Source organism: Falco peregrinus, chromosome 4 (genome assembly GCF_023634155.1).
Source record: "Falco peregrinus isolate bFalPer1 chromosome 4, bFalPer1.pri, whole genome shotgun sequence".
Classification (NCBI taxonomy): Eukaryota; Metazoa; Chordata; class Aves; order Falconiformes; family Falconidae; genus Falco; species Falco peregrinus.
The window spans coordinates 105201695-105219306 of NC_073724.1; the positions used below are offsets into that span (position 1 = coordinate 105201695).

The 17612-nt window shown below is 41.3% G+C and overlaps 1 protein-coding gene across 2 annotated transcripts in view; it reads right to left on the bottom strand.

Annotated features, from left to right (window-relative positions):
- The window catches only part of GRIA4 (glutamate ionotropic receptor AMPA type subunit 4), a 240230-nt gene that overhangs the window by 16228 nt on the left and 206390 nt on the right, over positions 1-17612 (bottom strand). The window contains exon 14 of one of the 2 annotated variants that reach the window (XM_005232859.4): positions 1273-1387. The exons of the other annotated variant lie outside the window; for it this stretch is intronic. Coding sequence (XP_005232916.1) covers positions 1273-1387 — 115 coding nt within the window. The remainder of the gene's footprint in view (positions 1-1272; positions 1388-17612) is intronic. 2 annotated transcript variants of the gene reach the window in all.

The following is a 17612-nucleotide window of genomic DNA, read 5'->3' on the forward strand; positions in this document are numbered from 1 at the left end:
TTATGGTTCATTTGTCAACTTTCTTACAAGAAGTTGGTTTCTGCTCCACTTGCAGGCAAGTGCTGTCAGGCCTAATATGCCTAAGCACTTTGGAAGAGAAAACACAGACCATTTTTGAAACTGTGACTGCTGGCAAGCAGAGCGGTGTGGGGAAAATAGGTAGAGCAGCAGGATCGAAGGCAAAGTGAAGAGGATTAGGAGACCGGTTCTAGGTGAGTGCAGAACAGCCCAAGGGATGGTCCCTGAGGCCAGGACACAGCATGAAAGAGCAGGAGGACTAAAGGAGGAGAGAAAATAGTAAGAAAAAATATATGTAGGCAACTGTAAAGAAATCTACATAAACTGTGATGACAAATCAGTCAAATGTAGTTACCTATATCTGACTAGCTCTGTGCCTGCACAGCATTCTCTTATATATTGTTCATACACAAGCACATAAATAAATATTATTTATTGCATACTGCCTGGCATGGTAGGAGTATTTTTAATATCTTCCTCCTCCCCCACTTCACCATCTTTCACATCTTTGCTTCTTTTCAGCACAAGGCAGCTTCCCAAAAGGAAGCTGTGAGGAGGGAAGGAAGTAGTGGCATTGGCCATATGGAAGATATGGAAATGCAGGAAGGATGAGAAGCTGTCATCACCTCAGCCTGAAATTCAGCCTAAAATTCCTGTCTGATAATTTCTGCCTAGGGAAACACCATGGTTTTCAGTTTGCTGGTAAGACATCAGGAAATGTCAGTATGAAGATATTCTAGCTGAAATTTGTCCTTCTACTTTGGATACTCATGTGAAAACTAACTTGTACTGGAATTTGTGTCAATAGTGGATCCCTGAGCTGGACCATGTATTAGATTACTGCTAGGAGGTCGTAACACTGATTTTCACCCTTTTCCTTTACTATCACTCAAAAGTATTTTGGGTAGTACCATATAGTAGGAAAAAAGTCTGAGCTGGTATTTGTTACTGAAGGTTTCAGACTGCTCATTCACAAGAGCAAGCCTGGGAAAGGCTCATTACGATTTCAGAAGATGCAGGTTTCTGAAAACTGGTGATAGATCTCATAGCAGAGACATAACGAGTTCCCCTTAGGGCACCTAAACAAATGCAAATATTTTTGCTTTGACAGTAATTGCATACACCTAGATTTCAAATGCAGGTACCAGCAGTGCTGTGCTACTGGTGAAGCTGTTTCGTTGCAGGTAAAACCCCAGCAGATGCACCAATTACTTTACATACTGTTTACCCGCTTTTGGTGACATTGAGGCTAACCTTGGAGTCACCTCCCCCGCTGCCACATTCTCCTTTGTCGTACCACCATTTGTTTTTCAATTTGTCCAAGAGGCCTTGTTCATTCAGTTTTAAAACTGCGAGGTTAACAGCATTTCTTGAAACGATAAAACATATTTTGTAAGAAACTGCACAGCTGTTAAGATGTTAGAAGGAATGAGGACTTAAGCTGTTTATAAGCTTGATCCACACACTAAATAAACCTCTCATTTCCATATTTCAAAGCCCTTGGCAGCACAAATAATTGTGGTTACTTTCAAATGTGGAAAATGTGTTTCCAGCCTAGAAATGATTTTCAGAATGGCTTGGATTTTATCAAGAAAATTCTATCAACCAACCAAAACTATTTTTGCAAAATGGTGATAAAACTCTGCCCAGAATTATAAACAATTTACACAGATTTATTTGAAGCTATAGTTAGAATATATTCAACGTGGGCCCAGGCTGATTTTTCAAGCAGATGGGAAGATGTATTCCTATATACTAAAGAGGCAAAAATCAGATGGCCTACGCTAGATGCTGCCAGTCACTCTGTCACATTCAGTTTTGACATACAGCGTTTCAAAGTGATCCCGGGACAAACGAGGGGCTAAGGCTCCAGAGACAGGCAGCGTAAGGCAGAGCTGAGGAGGAGCACTAGCAGCCTGCACACTGACGGCGATGTCATCTACAGCCAGTCAATAGAAAACAACACACAAAGAGATGCAGGGAGCCCTGTCTGCCTGAAGCTTCGTCACCTGCTGTAGGCACATCTATACCTTTGGGATGGAGGCTCTGGAGTCTTGCTCCCTTTGCACAGTGAAGGATTGGCTGAAAGGCAAGACCAGGGGTCTAGCTTAGTGCTGTGACTCCAGGGACTGCCCTGCTATCCTGGGAGAGCACCCTGTCTCCTAGCCCAAAGGGCGCTGGCAGTATGGGGGAGGAAGGTGATGGTGGAGGGCATAATTTCTGGGGAAACCTGGGGAAAGTGCAGCCAAGCAGAAGCTCAAGCACTGGGAAGACCAAACTCGGCCTGTTTGCTGGGTGCTGAGATGCAAGCAGGTAGTTGGAACATCCTGAGGACTTTTCCCTGCAGGGTTTATACATGTTATGCTACCACTGGATGAAAGACCAGTCCTGCATTGCTAGCAGCGCAGTGGTGTAGGCACAACAGACTGAAAGGGGTTCCATGAACCTGCTGTCCTCCATCTCATGTTTAAGTGCTCTCTTTTTCAGATAGGAGAAACACCTGAGAGAGACTTTGGATCTGTGCAGGCAAAGGGGGGTTGCCAACATGAAGACTAAAGCACAGAATCACTGCTTCTGTATGAACTCAGGGCTGCTGGCAGTGCACTGAAACTCAGGAAGAAAGGGACACAGCTGGTCCTAGGATGGGGTTGCCTTTGTGCGTATTCAGAGGTTTCCTTTAGGTGTGCAGACAGCATTAAGACTGGATGGCAGAGGGTAGACAGTATGGATTACCATACAAACACAAATGTAAGGCACTACAGTCACTATATGACATCTTCAAATCTGCTGATAACTAATCTGCCAAGGCATTTATGCAGCCCCCATCACCTCCTGAGGAACCGTTGCACTTGTTTAAGTGTAAGGCTCCTAAGAGCCTCAACAGTCATATATCCTAATGACAGTCATGGTATACAACTATATCAGTATTTATTCATAATTCATAAATGAACTTTTCTTTTCCTCTTTTCATTTTCAGACATCCACAGTGCATCCACATCTATCAGACATGCACACTCTTTCTGGTGGGTGTCTGCACAGGCTTGCTTGTGGATCTGCAAAGGCAGGTGAAGCAGGGGCATCATATCCATGAAACACCATTCCTCTCCAAAGGGAGAGAAGTATCTGTGAGGTGCCTGCAGTTAAACTACTGCTCTTCAGGGACAATATGTGGTTGAGAAAGATGGAGTTTCTCTCTCTGACTTTGTTTAATGGTGTCAAGATCTGTCTGTCAGGGCTGAGTGGGATTTGGCAAGAGCTATGTCTGGCAATGGCATCTTCCCCATATCAATCATGAGAGGAGGCAACACCTTCAAACCCCTTGGAGAAGGGCTGGGGAAGAGAGTTCCTCTAGTGGCAGGGCTCTACGGCACCAGAAGCCACTGGGGTTTGTGATTCACCCTCTCTAGGATGGCTGCTTTCTGGTCCCTGGGGGTCCCTTTTGGTCTTAGAATGGAATTTTTTCTCTTACTCATTAGGAGAGAGATCTTCCTGGCAGACAGATACAGGCAACAGTACTTCACAGCTCATGCAGCATTCCTTACTACCCTGGCCTGTTTCTGGGACAAATGTCAGCTTCAGAACACACCTCCACTGTCTTCAGGTAACAGCTTTTCATATAGGTCCCACTGGAACTGAGACAGGTCTTTGCTGGCTGGTCATGAAGTTTGGAAACTGCTTGTATGTAGATCTGACTTTACCTAGCTTCACTGTAGTTACAAGATCTTCCATACAGATAAAGTAATTGCTTGCCTGTCCCTGAAAGTGAAAATGAGAACTGCAGGCTGTAGTGGGAGTGATAACAGACTGCTCTTTGTGGATAAAGCTTTAAGGGGAATTTAGCAGCCAGGCTGACAAATGTGATTTTGTGTAAGTGCTCTAATTATGGTTCGCACTCCAGAGGGAGAGGAGCAATTGCAAAATTGGAATGAAATTGTTCGTTTGTCCATTTTGTTCTTGGAAGCGATTGCTTTTGAACCAGTCATATTTACTACAGATTTTTCCTACTCAGCTTTTAGTTACAAAGCCTATACTTTTAGCCTGTTTGCCCCACTCAAAATGGTAACTGTGTGGCCAGCCTCGCTGCTTCACAGACAAATTTCCAGCGCACTAAATGTCCGTTTTACCTTTGTAAGGACATTAGGAATGAGCCACAGATGAAAGATGATCATGGAAGCACTATGTCTTTGACATTTGGCAAGCATTGCTTATTCTGAAAATGGCTTAGACATATAGCTTGAGCCTGCTGTCTAGGAAGTCAATGTCAAAACTCCTTCCTTCAACAGGAACAAAACCAAGGTCTAATTTAATGCTGCTATGTCTAATTGCCAATAGCAATAACATAAACAGCTGCTTTGACAGTGCTACAGATGTGGGCAAGAGCAATCACTTCCATGAAAAATGAAATATATCTCAAGGAATACCACTAACTCAATTCAACAAGCCACTTAAGCTCAGTTTTATTTTAAACTGAGAAATCAGAATGGGAAGCCCTATCAATCAGTCTGTCTGTAAAAGCATCTTCATACTATTTCCTCTATGCTGTATTCTCTCAAGTATGAACACTAAAGCTCACTGAATTAGACAAAATCCTTATGCCAAAACCCTTAGAAAGTTTTTTTTTCAAAATTTTATCTTATCTTGGGTGAAGGTGTCAGCTGATAACTTACAACATTTTTTCAAGTGTTCCAAGTTGTAGAAGATGTCTACTTAGACCTTTTATCTGGATATTCTAAGATGAATAAAAACCAACTACACTGAAATTTTTAATAACTAATTTAAGTTTTCATGTTTAATTTCCATGTTGAAGGGAAAGAGCTTTCTCACTTACCAAATGTTCAAATCTATCTTTCAAATCATTAAAGATTATCAAGGAAAACTTTCCTACAGTCATTTAGAGAAGCTGCAGCTGGTTGATAGTAGTCCTAGGTTAATAAATAAATAAGTGAAACCCATTCATGAGAGGGTTATTTAGCTGGGTTATTAGCCATATCCATAGACAGTTTCACAGCACAATAGAGACATGGAAATAAAAAGGATGACGAAGTAAATGTGGATTTAAGCTGCAATCATTGCTCTGAAATTAAACCGTATTGTTTATAAATGTAACACATTATTGTCCTCATCATGTCTAGTAGGCCATGTAAAACCAGGTTAGTTTCACACTGCTTTCTCTGTTGCTTTGTAATCCAGGTCCACCTCAACGTGGAAATAAATGATTTCCTTCTGGTCAGCAAAACACAGAGAACCTTTGCTCAGCACTGCTGTATCTCCCACAGAAATGTAACATCCAGATCTGTGACAGGTGCAGTGGTGACTACGTTGAAAATTATATATATATCTGTGACATTAGAGCCAGGTCAGATGATTCATACTCATCCTAGACAGTGCTTCATTCTGCCACAGAGGAAGACATTTTGAAACTTGAGTATCCATGGCAGAAACTGTTCTTTCCTCATTAAAGCATAGGACTGTATTCTAAATGCCACACTTGGTCAAAACTCCCAGTGAAGTACAATGTGTTCCTCAATAAAGGAATTGAAATCTTTGCAAGGGTAAGGGTTTAATAGTATAAAGCAGGCAAGCGCTTTAATGTTTGACTCTTAATCCTTGCTGTCACTGTACAATCCTGCCTCTTCCATCACTCAGAAGAAAACTGAGTCCTTGTATGGTATCATACGAGTCAAGCCAGTTCAGCCAAAACTTCAGCCTTTGGCGTTACAGTCGTAACTCACTTCACAATTACTTGAGTGCATGGACAGTGATTTCAGTGTATGTATCACAGCTTTTTTAAAGCTGCCTATAGAATTACAGAATGAAAAACTTGAGAATTAATCATTCTTACTCATTTAAAACCACTTTCCAACTCCCCATAAATAAATAGTAATAAGCAGTTTAAAATGCTAGTGTCACTTTTTTGAGAAAGCTTAGTTGTTCCAACTGCAGATATGCCTTTCAGAGTTAGCAAAAGATAAAACTGCATAAACAGATGACAGTGCAACTACTCAGTCCCTTGAAAAATATTATCTACGATTCCAGGCCAGGATACATCATCTGCAACCCAAAAGAATCACAGTAGGGTGCTTGCCCAAAGCCCAGGGAAGCTGGCAGAGAGGTCTGCTTTGACTTCCAGTGAGTTTGGGTCACAGCAATGGCTAGCAGACAACCCATCCATTGGACTTCAGTCCGTATGAAGCAGTGAGGCAGGCACTCAACATACGACCTGAACGCTATGGCATAGAGCACCGTGGTACCTAGCAATTACGTGCTCAACCACAGGAGGGGCATTTCTAAGGCTAATAGAGACACACAAAGGTCCCCACACCATGAGGGAATGAGACACAGGCCCAGGCTAGGGGACCACAGCAGCCAATGTCACAAGCACTTCTGGAAATTTGAGACAGCCATAGGGGAACAGCATGGGAGGAGGCACCAGATTCTGCCTGATGCCAACACTTCAAGCACCTATTTCAGCACAGCAACTTAGCTTCTCCAAGAAACCAGAAACTAAAACATGAAATGCATCAAGCCTGTTTTCAACAGCCTAATACCCAGAGCTTGAATACATGTAACAGGTAGAAAAGGCTGTCTCCAGCCAGATTAGACTTGAATAAGTATCCACAGTCTCAGCCACAGCTGCTTTTTGTTTAGTTGTTTTAGCTCCCCAAATCTCTGGATGCACAGTGGTTCATGGGATAGGTGGAAAGCACCACTCATCAGCACCGCTCAGCACCATCTGCAAACACAATTCAGAGGACTCAGCCTTGGCCTGAGCACACGTAGTGGAGGAGACCTCCTCCATGAATTCAGGTCTCAGATACCTGTTTTTGAATACTAAATAGCGTAAAAACGCAGACAGGTCCCTCAGTATTCATTACAACAAAGGCAGGATCTCTGCTGGGAGCATTTAATAACCATCTTTTAGGCAACTGGTAGAGTTTTCCCATGAAAACTTAAATGCCTTAGCTGTTTAAACAGCTTTGACATTTTCCTGAATCCCTTTCCTGAACTTAAGTCTCATAAATTCTATGTAACTGGCACATTAGATAGCAAAATACTTCCCTGAATCCTGGGCAGATTCTTGGTGAAATTCTGCCCTTATCTTTACAGACGGCGGCACTGTTGCTTCACTGCTCAGCGCTGAGGATGTTGTTCACTGGAGATAATGAACAAGCAGGATGTGCAAAAATAACATGACTCACTAATGAGACTCTATGTCCACAGAGACAGCTTTGTTTAAACTGCAGCCGTATTGCACAGCCTATCGTCCTAGAGCTGCTCGTGCCACCACCGCAGTTACTGAGGCAGAAGCAGAGACCCTCTAAAAGGCTTTTCACAAATCCTTCCCACAAGGACTTAAAAGCTTTTTCAGAAATACTTCCCACAAGGATTTGAAAGCCTCAGAAATTGCTCAGTCACTTAGAAGTCATATCACGTGGAGGGATGCCACCTCTGCATAACCTTAGGTTCTCTGAATGTATAGTAAACTTCAAATAAAGAGTACCTGAATGTTAAATGATCAAAGCACCATTGGTGGGCCATATGCAATGCGTGGATCAACTGGCAAAACACAGGGATTTGCTTTTTATTCCAGTAAATTCCATGACAACACTGTCATATAAGTTTGCTGTATATATACTGCTATACAAATAGTGCCTGGAAAGAAGTGGCGATCAGTAAACTACTGCACAACGGGAAGTGAAGCCACGGATGTGGTGGTGCATCTGCAGGAGGAGCTCACTGAAGGCACAAGCTTTCCCAAGACCACAGTGTCACAGCCTGCAACACATTGGCAATTGATGACGCATCCCAAGCAACTCAAAGCTCATTTTCCTCCTTGGACTTTGGACATTTGTCCCTGCAGCTTCCTGCTGATGCAGCCATCTCCCAGAGAAGCCCCTCAGCGCTCCTGGCACAGGCTGGAGGGGGTCCTCTCAGGACGAAGCAGAGAGAGAGAAAGAGAGCCTGGTGTAGCTGAGTTCAGTGACCTTATTTCAGTGATGTGAATTGCAGTTATTCTCTCATGATCAGCCCAGGTGGCTTGGGAAAAGGAGGCCACAGCTGCCTGAGAGCCTCCCCTCGCCACACAACCTAGTGCATCCTGGATGCAGCTGAGGATCTGTCTCAGACATAGTGACACACAAGCGGGTGTGTTTTTACAGCTTGTTCATATCATCTGTTCAAATGATTTTAAATGGGAAAAAATAGAATGCAACCTCTACCAAGCAAAAAATTAAACCTTGCCCGTCTTCTGAGCTGTTTATTTTAACCATGTTTTTTGAAAAGTGCTGATGGCAGATTGTAACATGACAGAAATGCAGCATAGTTTAAGGGTGTTTGACAATTCATCAAGAGAAATTAAGTGTAAAGCTGCATGGCAGTGGCTGAATATGTTTAATAAATTAGGAATGAAACAAGCACTCCACTAACGAGGAAGATGTAGCCAAAGCTTACATCATTCTATACTCAGAAGGCTTCAGAAGATCAATAATGCAAATATTAAAAAAGAGAGTTAATGCAAGAGCATTTTTACAAGAAAAACAACCTAAATTTTAATGACAAAGGGCCAACTTTGAAATCATTTTTAAGCATATTAAGCATATTTAAGCATATTTTTAAGCATATTAAAAAAATTATAGGAATCATTTTTGTACTAGGATTTATAAAGTTTTGCATGCTGTCATGCTATTTCTATGGAAAAATTGTATCCAAATACTGAAGCACAGTATCAAGACATTTTTGCGTGTAGCTGATAGTTCAAACAAAATATCCTTGGCACTGATAGTTTGCCCAGCATTTATGTTAAATAAAGAACTATTAATATTCAAGCTGTGAATCTTCACAATGCAAGCTCTTCTGCAGTGGGCCTCTCAGGCTTTCCTGCTGAACTCTTTCCTTGATGTATACCTGCTTATCAGAGAAAGGATGTGACCGGCCATCTCAATTGAGTGCCTGGGCCCAGCTGAGGATCCGCTAGGACAGTGGATGCCTCTTGAATTCCATCTCGCAAAATCCATGTACCCTGAGGAACTGACTGGCCTGTAAAAAGACAAAAGTCTTGCAAAAAAGCTATGGGCAGGTTCTGTGCTGCATTAGAAGCTAATGACATTTATAAATGTTATTTAAAAAACCCCTGTCCAACTGCATTTAAAACATCTCTTCCAGAAGAATATCTCAAAATATTCTACAAACACTAAGAATAAAGTATCTTTAAAGGAGCGTATACATATTTTTATTCTTTGTTTAGAGATGGGAAATATAAAGTAACGCTCAAATACTTCTCAATTGTGGCTAATTAGAATAAGTATAATGCTCTTAATTTAGCCATCCAAATAAGATGGTTAATTTCCAGGAGCACTGTGTATTTACAGGTTCTATGTATATCCTAAGTACGCAGCTTAGTTACTTGAACTGAGCTTTGTAAACAAATATAAGCCAAACTGACACCTTGAGGATCAGTAGGAGTTCCAATTAATGGGAGACCCACTGCTGCTAAAAATTGCCGTAGCTACTTCAAATTCAAAGAAGTTCTGACAATTTACATCAGCTAGAGGTCTGATGACTGTAGTTTAAAATACTCATAGCTTCTTTGCAGCAAGATATTCCAATTACAGTATGCAAACGCTTCTTGGAACAAGCAATTAAATATATATTTTGTTTGTGTAAAAACAACAGCAGCTGACCTGGGAAAGCAACTCAGCTTGTCTGCTTTACACAAGGCTTTGCTGTAAACAAAAAACAAATAAAATTGTCCCTAGAGTAACTGTTCATATTGGTTCAGTGTATATAGTCTTTAGTAGCAGCAGAAACACTAGTTTCTCCCAACCCTGAGCTATTTTAATTTTTACTAATGATGACCTAATCCTGTTCTCATTGACCAGTACCACTTTTCAAAGCAAAATTTTTCTTGCTGGCTGCAGCATAAGCAGGATTATGTGAATAGGCTGCTGCAGTCCAACACCTGCAACTCAAAATACATGTTTTAAAGGCTTGAGTGGGATTTTTCATAAGTGTCTGAGCACCAGTGTAACACTGTCTCCACACTGTAGGAATTGCTCTGAGGCTAAGCTTAGCCCACTGCCAACTGCCCTGAAACTCTCTTTCACCTCAGAAATGTTAGGAATCCTGAGCCCTTTACAGTGTTTACATTTATTGCCAAAAGCATTTATGATAGTATTTTAAAAAAGGAAATGTGTAAAATAAGCATTTTTAAATACACGCCCCTGAAATATTAATGCTTTTAGATGGATTAACATTCACCTCTGGCATGGCTTGCAGAAAACGTTTTGCCTTTTTACACCTTAGGCGAAGCAGGTCTTGACTGACAGTTTTGCTGCAGCAGGGTGTTTAGATGCTCTTTCACCTGCCTCTCCAGTAAATCCTAAATTTAGGGGTCCCTAACTGAGACAAAATGGCAGCACTGGCACAGACAGGTAGGGGTTTCATGGCAGAGCACAGGACGTGCCTCGGTGCCAGGAAGAGGTTCCATCAGTGTTGGGTTAGTACTACTGAGAGACAGGGAGTAACAGCTTGTGGCCGTGGCCACAGCAGTGAAGCTCAATCCCGTCTCATACTGTCCCTCTCCTCTCCTGCCTAGGCTGTATTAGTGGGTCTCTTTAAATGACATTATATTATGTTATCCAAGCACATGTTGTTGAGGCTCCTTACGTCACTCCATCCGCAAAAAAAAGCCAAACACTGCAGTTTTCTGTCTGCACAAATTATCTATTTGTTTTTTAAATGGATGACTTGATTTTAACAGGATTGAAAACATAATTCATCATTACGAATGTTGGCCAGTGGATATAAATTTTCTTTTACATAGTATCTTAGCTATATTTGTAAGGCATTTTAAGTTTATGCTTCCGAATGTCACAGAGTGACTATTTTCACCTAGAATGATGCTAGGGAAAATATATCTCTGTTGGATGCAATTCAGTGCTTACTGAATAGAAATAGGGTATGGATCCTTATAACTTTGAAAGTTGTTACTTCTTTATATCCATCTCATTCTGTTTGATATCACTGATGGATTACTAGACAGCCTATTGAGATTTCAGACTCTGGCCATGCTCTACCCAGAGGAAGATTTTACTACATCAAAATTTTCCAGCACAAAGCAGGTGGCAGCTGTTTCAGCAGCTTCTAATTTTTCACTCCATTCAACATGTCCCAGTAGTGGCAGAAATACTGTACCTTCAGCTGAGCATTTCACAGCTTTCATCCACAGGAAGACCCAGCCCTAGGCTGAATCACCTCTTCCCAGAAGAAATGTTACTGTGACCTCCAAAACCAGTCAGGACTCTGCTGACTCTTGCTACAAATCATTGGAAGTAAAATACCCTGTTGGACTGACTGCAAAAATTAGGTTTTCTGGTTCCTAATCAGCCCCATGTCTCAGTGTGCAATATAAACGTATGTTCTACTCAGTGGGTAGCAGCGCAGCTAATATAATAAATCCAAGATCTTTCTTAACACAATATTGAACTTATCTGGCGTTTTTGGAAACTAGTTCAAGTTTGGAAATATCTGAAGAAATTTCACTATCGCTTCTCCAGTTTTTCATTCATGCCAGGCTGAATCTCACCCTTTTTAAACATACATTGATAAGATGGGTAAGAGGAACTAAATTTGACATGGTCTTCTCCTGTCATTCTACTCCTTATGATATGTTGCTATATTTGACTCCTTGCAAGCAGCAAGACCTTATAACAGCTATTGATTAGTTTAAGATGTCACTTTTAAGATTAAGAAATGATAAAAAAAATCAGAGTCACAATGCAGTGACTTCTACAAGTAAACGTGATCAAATGAACATTTCTGCATGCCTTTTCCACAAACTACCTCACTGTGAGCTTAAGATGCTCCATAAAAGGTGACAGAAGTCCTCTTTCCTAGCTAATATATCTGAGATGCCCTCAGAGGAGTCATACAAAATGAGGTGCATTTAACCAGTGTCAGGTTGACAGAGACATAGATCTGTGGCAAGAGCCACAGTGAGAGAATAAACGTCCTGGCATCTTATCAGCAGCTGCAATGGGAAAAAAAAATGAACTCACTGCTATTGCTGTTCTCAGAAATCCACACCATAGCCCGATTCAGATGAATTAATAAAAAGAAGCATGGCCAGCAGGTAGAAAAAGGTGATTCTCCTTCTCTACTCCATTCTGGTGAGACCCTACCTGGAGTACTGCATCCAGCTCTGGAGTCCTCAGCATAGGAAAGACCTGGACCTGTTGGAGTGGGTCCAGAGGAGAGCCACAAAAATGATCATGGGGCTGGAGCAGCTCTCCTGTGAGAAAGGCTGAGAGAGTTGGGGCTGTTCAGCCCGGAGAAGAGAAAGCTCCAGGGAGACCTCATTGCGGCCTTTCAGTACTTAGCTTATAAGAAAGATGGGGACAAACTTTTTAGTAGGGCCTGTTGTGATAGGACAAGGGGTGCTGGTTTTAAACTAAAGAAGGGTAGACTGAGACTAGATATAAGGGGAAAAAAATATGATGATGGTGAAACACTGGAATGCGTTGCCTGGAGAGGTGGTAGATGCTCCATTCCTGGAAACATTCAAGGTCAGGTTGGATGGGGCTCTGAGAAACCTGATCTAGTTGAAGATGTCCCTGCTCATGGCAGGGGGTTGGAGTAGATAACCTTTAAAGTTCCCTTCCAACACAAACTATTCTATGATTCTGAGATTCTATGATTCTATAAATATCTATGTCTTTATTATAGAAATAAACCCACTATTTGCGGTGCTGTTTCCACACCAGTATTTTGACCGTCTGGTTAGACTTTTCAGCCACCAAGTCCCAGTTTCACCTTAATGGGAATGAAGCATAAAATGATTGCAAAGCCAAATACCACCAGCATACTGTACAGCACTGAAAGTGCTGTAATACAGGCAGTCTGCTCACCCACTAGTTATTCTCTAGTAAGGAAACAACTCCACATACGAAAGCTAAAAGCCCAAACTGCAGATTGCTTAGGAGGGAATTCATTCACTGACATCAATGTCTACAAAGTTATTCAGGTAACATGGCCACTATGTCAAAAGGCATTGGCAACACTGAGAATTCAGGATGGATGCTTGATTTTTACTGTTGCCAGAAACAGATCACTAATTCATCAGATCTGCACAGCTGATACACTGTTATCAGATCTGAACTTTGACTGAGACAGGCATGAGAGACTTCTGTAACTCTACATACTTCTTTGTGACTCCATACTGATGTTTTTCATAAAGAAGGATTAAAAGGAAGGCAATAAATGGAAAGACTCCTGCTAAGAGATGGTTTCTTAAGCTTTAGTCTAATTACAATGCAAGCACTTTGAAGTTCATTATTTTAATTAGAAGCAGACAGAAAAAAACAGGGGGTCCATTCCCCAGGTGGGAACTCTTGCTGCAACTGCAATGCAAACAATAAATAATACTGCATAACTTGAGCCTTAGTGAAATGCTGGCTTGTGTTTTGCCTAATGGCAGATCAATACCATACAAATGAAGCAATTACAGTTGTGTCATATAAAGCCTTATTTGGTCAGCAGCCAAAATGGGGATTAGCTGGAAGAGTTCCTAGGACTTTCTGTCTGAATATTATTGCAGAAGTTAATGAGGAAGATCTGATAGGCTGAGACAAACATAAACGGTGCCAGCAACCAGACGAGATGGTCGGTCCAATAGCCAGTGTGCTGATAATTAAAATGCCCTGAAGCCAGCTGAACATCAGTCCAAGATCAGGTGAAATTATCAGACAAGGGCAATCCAATCTGTCTGGCAAACAGCTATATAATGGTGCCACCATCGGTACAGACATGTACACAGCAGCAAATGCAAATGCACCAGCACTCATACCAGTCAGACCAAGCACAGTCACTTCAACACAGTAATACTCATGCCTGTAATGTTTCAAATGCAAGCAGCCAGGTACTGAAACAAGGTATGGAAATTACTAACAGATCTCTGCAGTGGATATATGGGATATATCGAACTAATGTAATTGCTGCTGTCCTGAACACATGTCCACATACCACTTTTAATACAAAAAGCTGGAGGGAGTAGGGTCCACTAACGATGGAGATTTCTATTGCTGCTTTCTAAACAGAACACTGAACAACCTGTGGTCACAGTCCGTAGGCTGTTTAAGCAATCATTAGCTGAAGTTACATTTTCTCTATTGTTTTGTCTCCTGAACAGTTTCTTTGATCAAAGACACTGAGAAATCTACTGTGGGGATTGTTTGTAGGCATACACCTCCATGGTTTTGAAATAATCATGCAAACATCTGAAGTAGGAATGGACTTTAAATATTCACAGCATAATAAACACTATGCTATTAATCTTCACTATCCCTCTGAGGCTGACAGGCAATTGTCATTACCCTCAATTTGCAGGCGTGAAACTGAAGTGAGAAGGTGAACGGACCTCCTTGGAGACTCCCAGGAAATCGGGGCAGGATCATAATTAAGCTCATCAGTATGACTTGACTTCAGTCAACCACACTTCATTGCTGGTCAGAGATCTTTGGGCCTTTGCAGGCAGGTGTTCATAGACAATTTATCCTTCTGGCCTCCCAAGGAAAATCACTTCCTAGAGATAAATTAAGCTTAAACTTCTGTGCACATTCCCTCAACTCAGTCTTTAACCATGAGATACTCCTAATTCTTCCTCATACCCTGCCAAAAGTGAGAGACAACCTGAAAGATTTGACTCCCATAACAAAAACCTCTTCCACCTTTTGACCCCACTCTTAGGGGTTCCACAAAGGTCCATGCTGTCAGTCACTTAGCAGCTATCTAAGGCTGCCTTTGCCCTGGCAAAGCAGAGAATGAAGCAGTGCAACTTACTTCATTGAGTTCAGATACTCTCACTCTCTTTCACTTTTCAAGTATGAGAATGGGATTTAGATGAGAACAATCTGATTGACTTTTGATTCACAGAAATGGTAATTAAAGCCATTTTGTCGTTAGGAGTAGCTTTTGTATAAATTGGGAAGAAGACCTTCTACTATGCAGAAAACTTAAACTTCCCTATCCATAAGCTCCTACAACTTTCCAAGTACTCTGTAGTTCCAGGAGATCGAATTGAAGATGTCCTTTTCAAATTCTTAATCATCGAAAAAGGATCATAGCACACTGCAGCCTGGAACGCGCTTCAGGAGGTGTCTAGTCCAACCTCTTGCTCACACAAGGGTCAACTCTGCTGTGTGCAAGCTCAGGTGCCTACATCCATACCAAGGAATCCAAATGTCTCACTCTAAATGTAAAAGGTTCTCTTAAGACACAGTTGCAAATTTTGGCTGCTCTAAATGGAACCATATAAGCAACAGATTAGAATGAGCCTAATGTGCAATTTATGTGCAGAGAAAGCCTATCCTGGAGGTAACAGATGGGCTGCCTGATGTTGGGGCTGCTTTCACCTGCAGGCCTCATTCATACCTGCTACTAGTAACGGAAGATGCAAGGGATGTGGACCTTCCTGCGCACAGATGATATTCCAGCCCACGTGGCCAGGAGTGGGAGGAGGGAGGGAAAAAAAAAAAGCTCTGTCTTCTCTGGGTGCTGGAGGCACTTTTTATGTGTTCTTTTAGAGTAGAAAGAAATAACTGAACTCTAACAATAAATTAGGTTTCTATCAGGTCAAGCTTGGACCATTTTCATCCAGTTGATTTTTGGCTTTAAAAAAGTGCAGGGAAAATTGTAGTCAAACTTGAGTACAGAAAACTGCCAATCCTGCCAAAAGCTGTTAAAAGAGAGTCTCAACAACAGAGCATGCAGCATTGTTCAGCATCATGTGATATGCTAAAATATATGGTTAAACAGGAACAAAATCCTTATTCAGCTTCGATTTAAGCTCTTACTCAGTAACTTAATTGGAATGGGAAGCAGAGGAAGGCAGGCAGAAAACAGAAGTAAGGCTTCTAGCTATAAAAATACAAAAAGACTTGAGCAAAGGATATCTAGAGATAGATATGAAAAAGAGCAGTAGTTTTCACTCTACTTCCTGCCACACACAAAGCAGACTAGTTAAGACTGATAGACCACAAGTCACCATTTTATAATACAATCTTTTGAACTTCCATTGTTCAGTAGAGATTTTATCTGGAAACTGGGCACCTTGGAAACATCTTACTGACGTTGGGAAATAGCTGCATTTTAGAGATGTCGTGCCAAAACACAAAGTAGCTTAAATTATATATTAAAACTCCTGAATCTCATTTTGTGCTTTTTTTGATTGGCAACATATTTTCATCTTTTGTTCTGGGATGTTAACTCCCTCTGTGAAGGCAACTCCACTGCACAGTCTGTCAGTCTAAGATACTGTTCTCAGCTCAAAGAAACCATGAGAAAGAAAATAAACTTTTTTTTGCTATCTTTACTTTGGGATTTCACACAAGAGCCAAGGCTGTATAAAGACTAAATGACCATTTTGTGTCTCTTGGGAGACCCTGTAGTATTTACTGTCAATTGGAAGTGAGCAGTTTCACAACTACCGCACAGATAAATTGCAAGCTGTTTTTCAGGTGCTATTTGTTCCCCAAATGTCAGTTCCACAGAGAGGTATTGTTATGAGCTGCTGTGATGCCTTTCAGTGGCCCGCTCCCTTGCTTTAGTCTACCTACAATTTACCTGGACAATTATTATCTTAGTGGGATAGGGCTTTTACATGGCAGGAACTGTACCATCAACTTCAAAGGGTAGCTGGTTTATGCCCTTAATGAATACATACGCTGGAGCCTGTCAGTTTGCTGGGAACTGACACCTAAACAGCCAGAGAGTTGTAATGAAAAGAAGAGAGAGAAATAATAACGAGTTGCATTGTTAAAATACAATGGGCTGCATCTTGCCCTCTGCTGAGCCGTTTTATGAGGGATTGGGGAAATGGCAGGGAAAAGGGCAAAAGAAATTATTTCTGAAGTGCCAAGAAGTAGAGTTTGTTCCTCAGAGGATCTATTGATTTAGGAAACAATGATAACCCTTTTGTATCCCACCGGTACACTCTGGGGATTAATGCTTATCAAACCTTGGCAAAGGTCCAGAAAGTCAGTAAGACTTGTGCACCGCTACAGTATCAGTATTTTTGAGACATTCTGGTCTTCATTGATAGTTTTAGGGAAGTTCATTAATTACACTGGAATATATTCCCCTTTTTACCTAACAGAGAACTGAACAGTCTGCCCAATTTCATTTGGACGGATTTGATATTGTGAAGATCCTATTCTGTCTGCATTCAAATATTTCTGAAACGGGCAAACAAAAAACCCCTGTGATTGTTTTTTTGACGCCTTGATTTCTTTCTGATTGTAAAAAAGGAGCCTATTATGAAACATGTACTGGTGCTGACTACCACGGCCTGGCCCAGGCAATGCTTCTATATGACAGCAGAGAAATAGCACCTTCAGTCATCAGTAGATATCAGAAGGACAAAGTTCTTGTATAAGTATCTTGTAAAAAAGGAAAACAAATTATAAAAAGCACCTCATCATGCTGTTAAGCCAATGCTAAGACTGACAAGACAGAATGGTAGTTTCACCTTTTACACTGATTATACTGCTAATTTAAAAATACCTATTGCCATTACAATATTTAGATAAAAAGCTACCCTT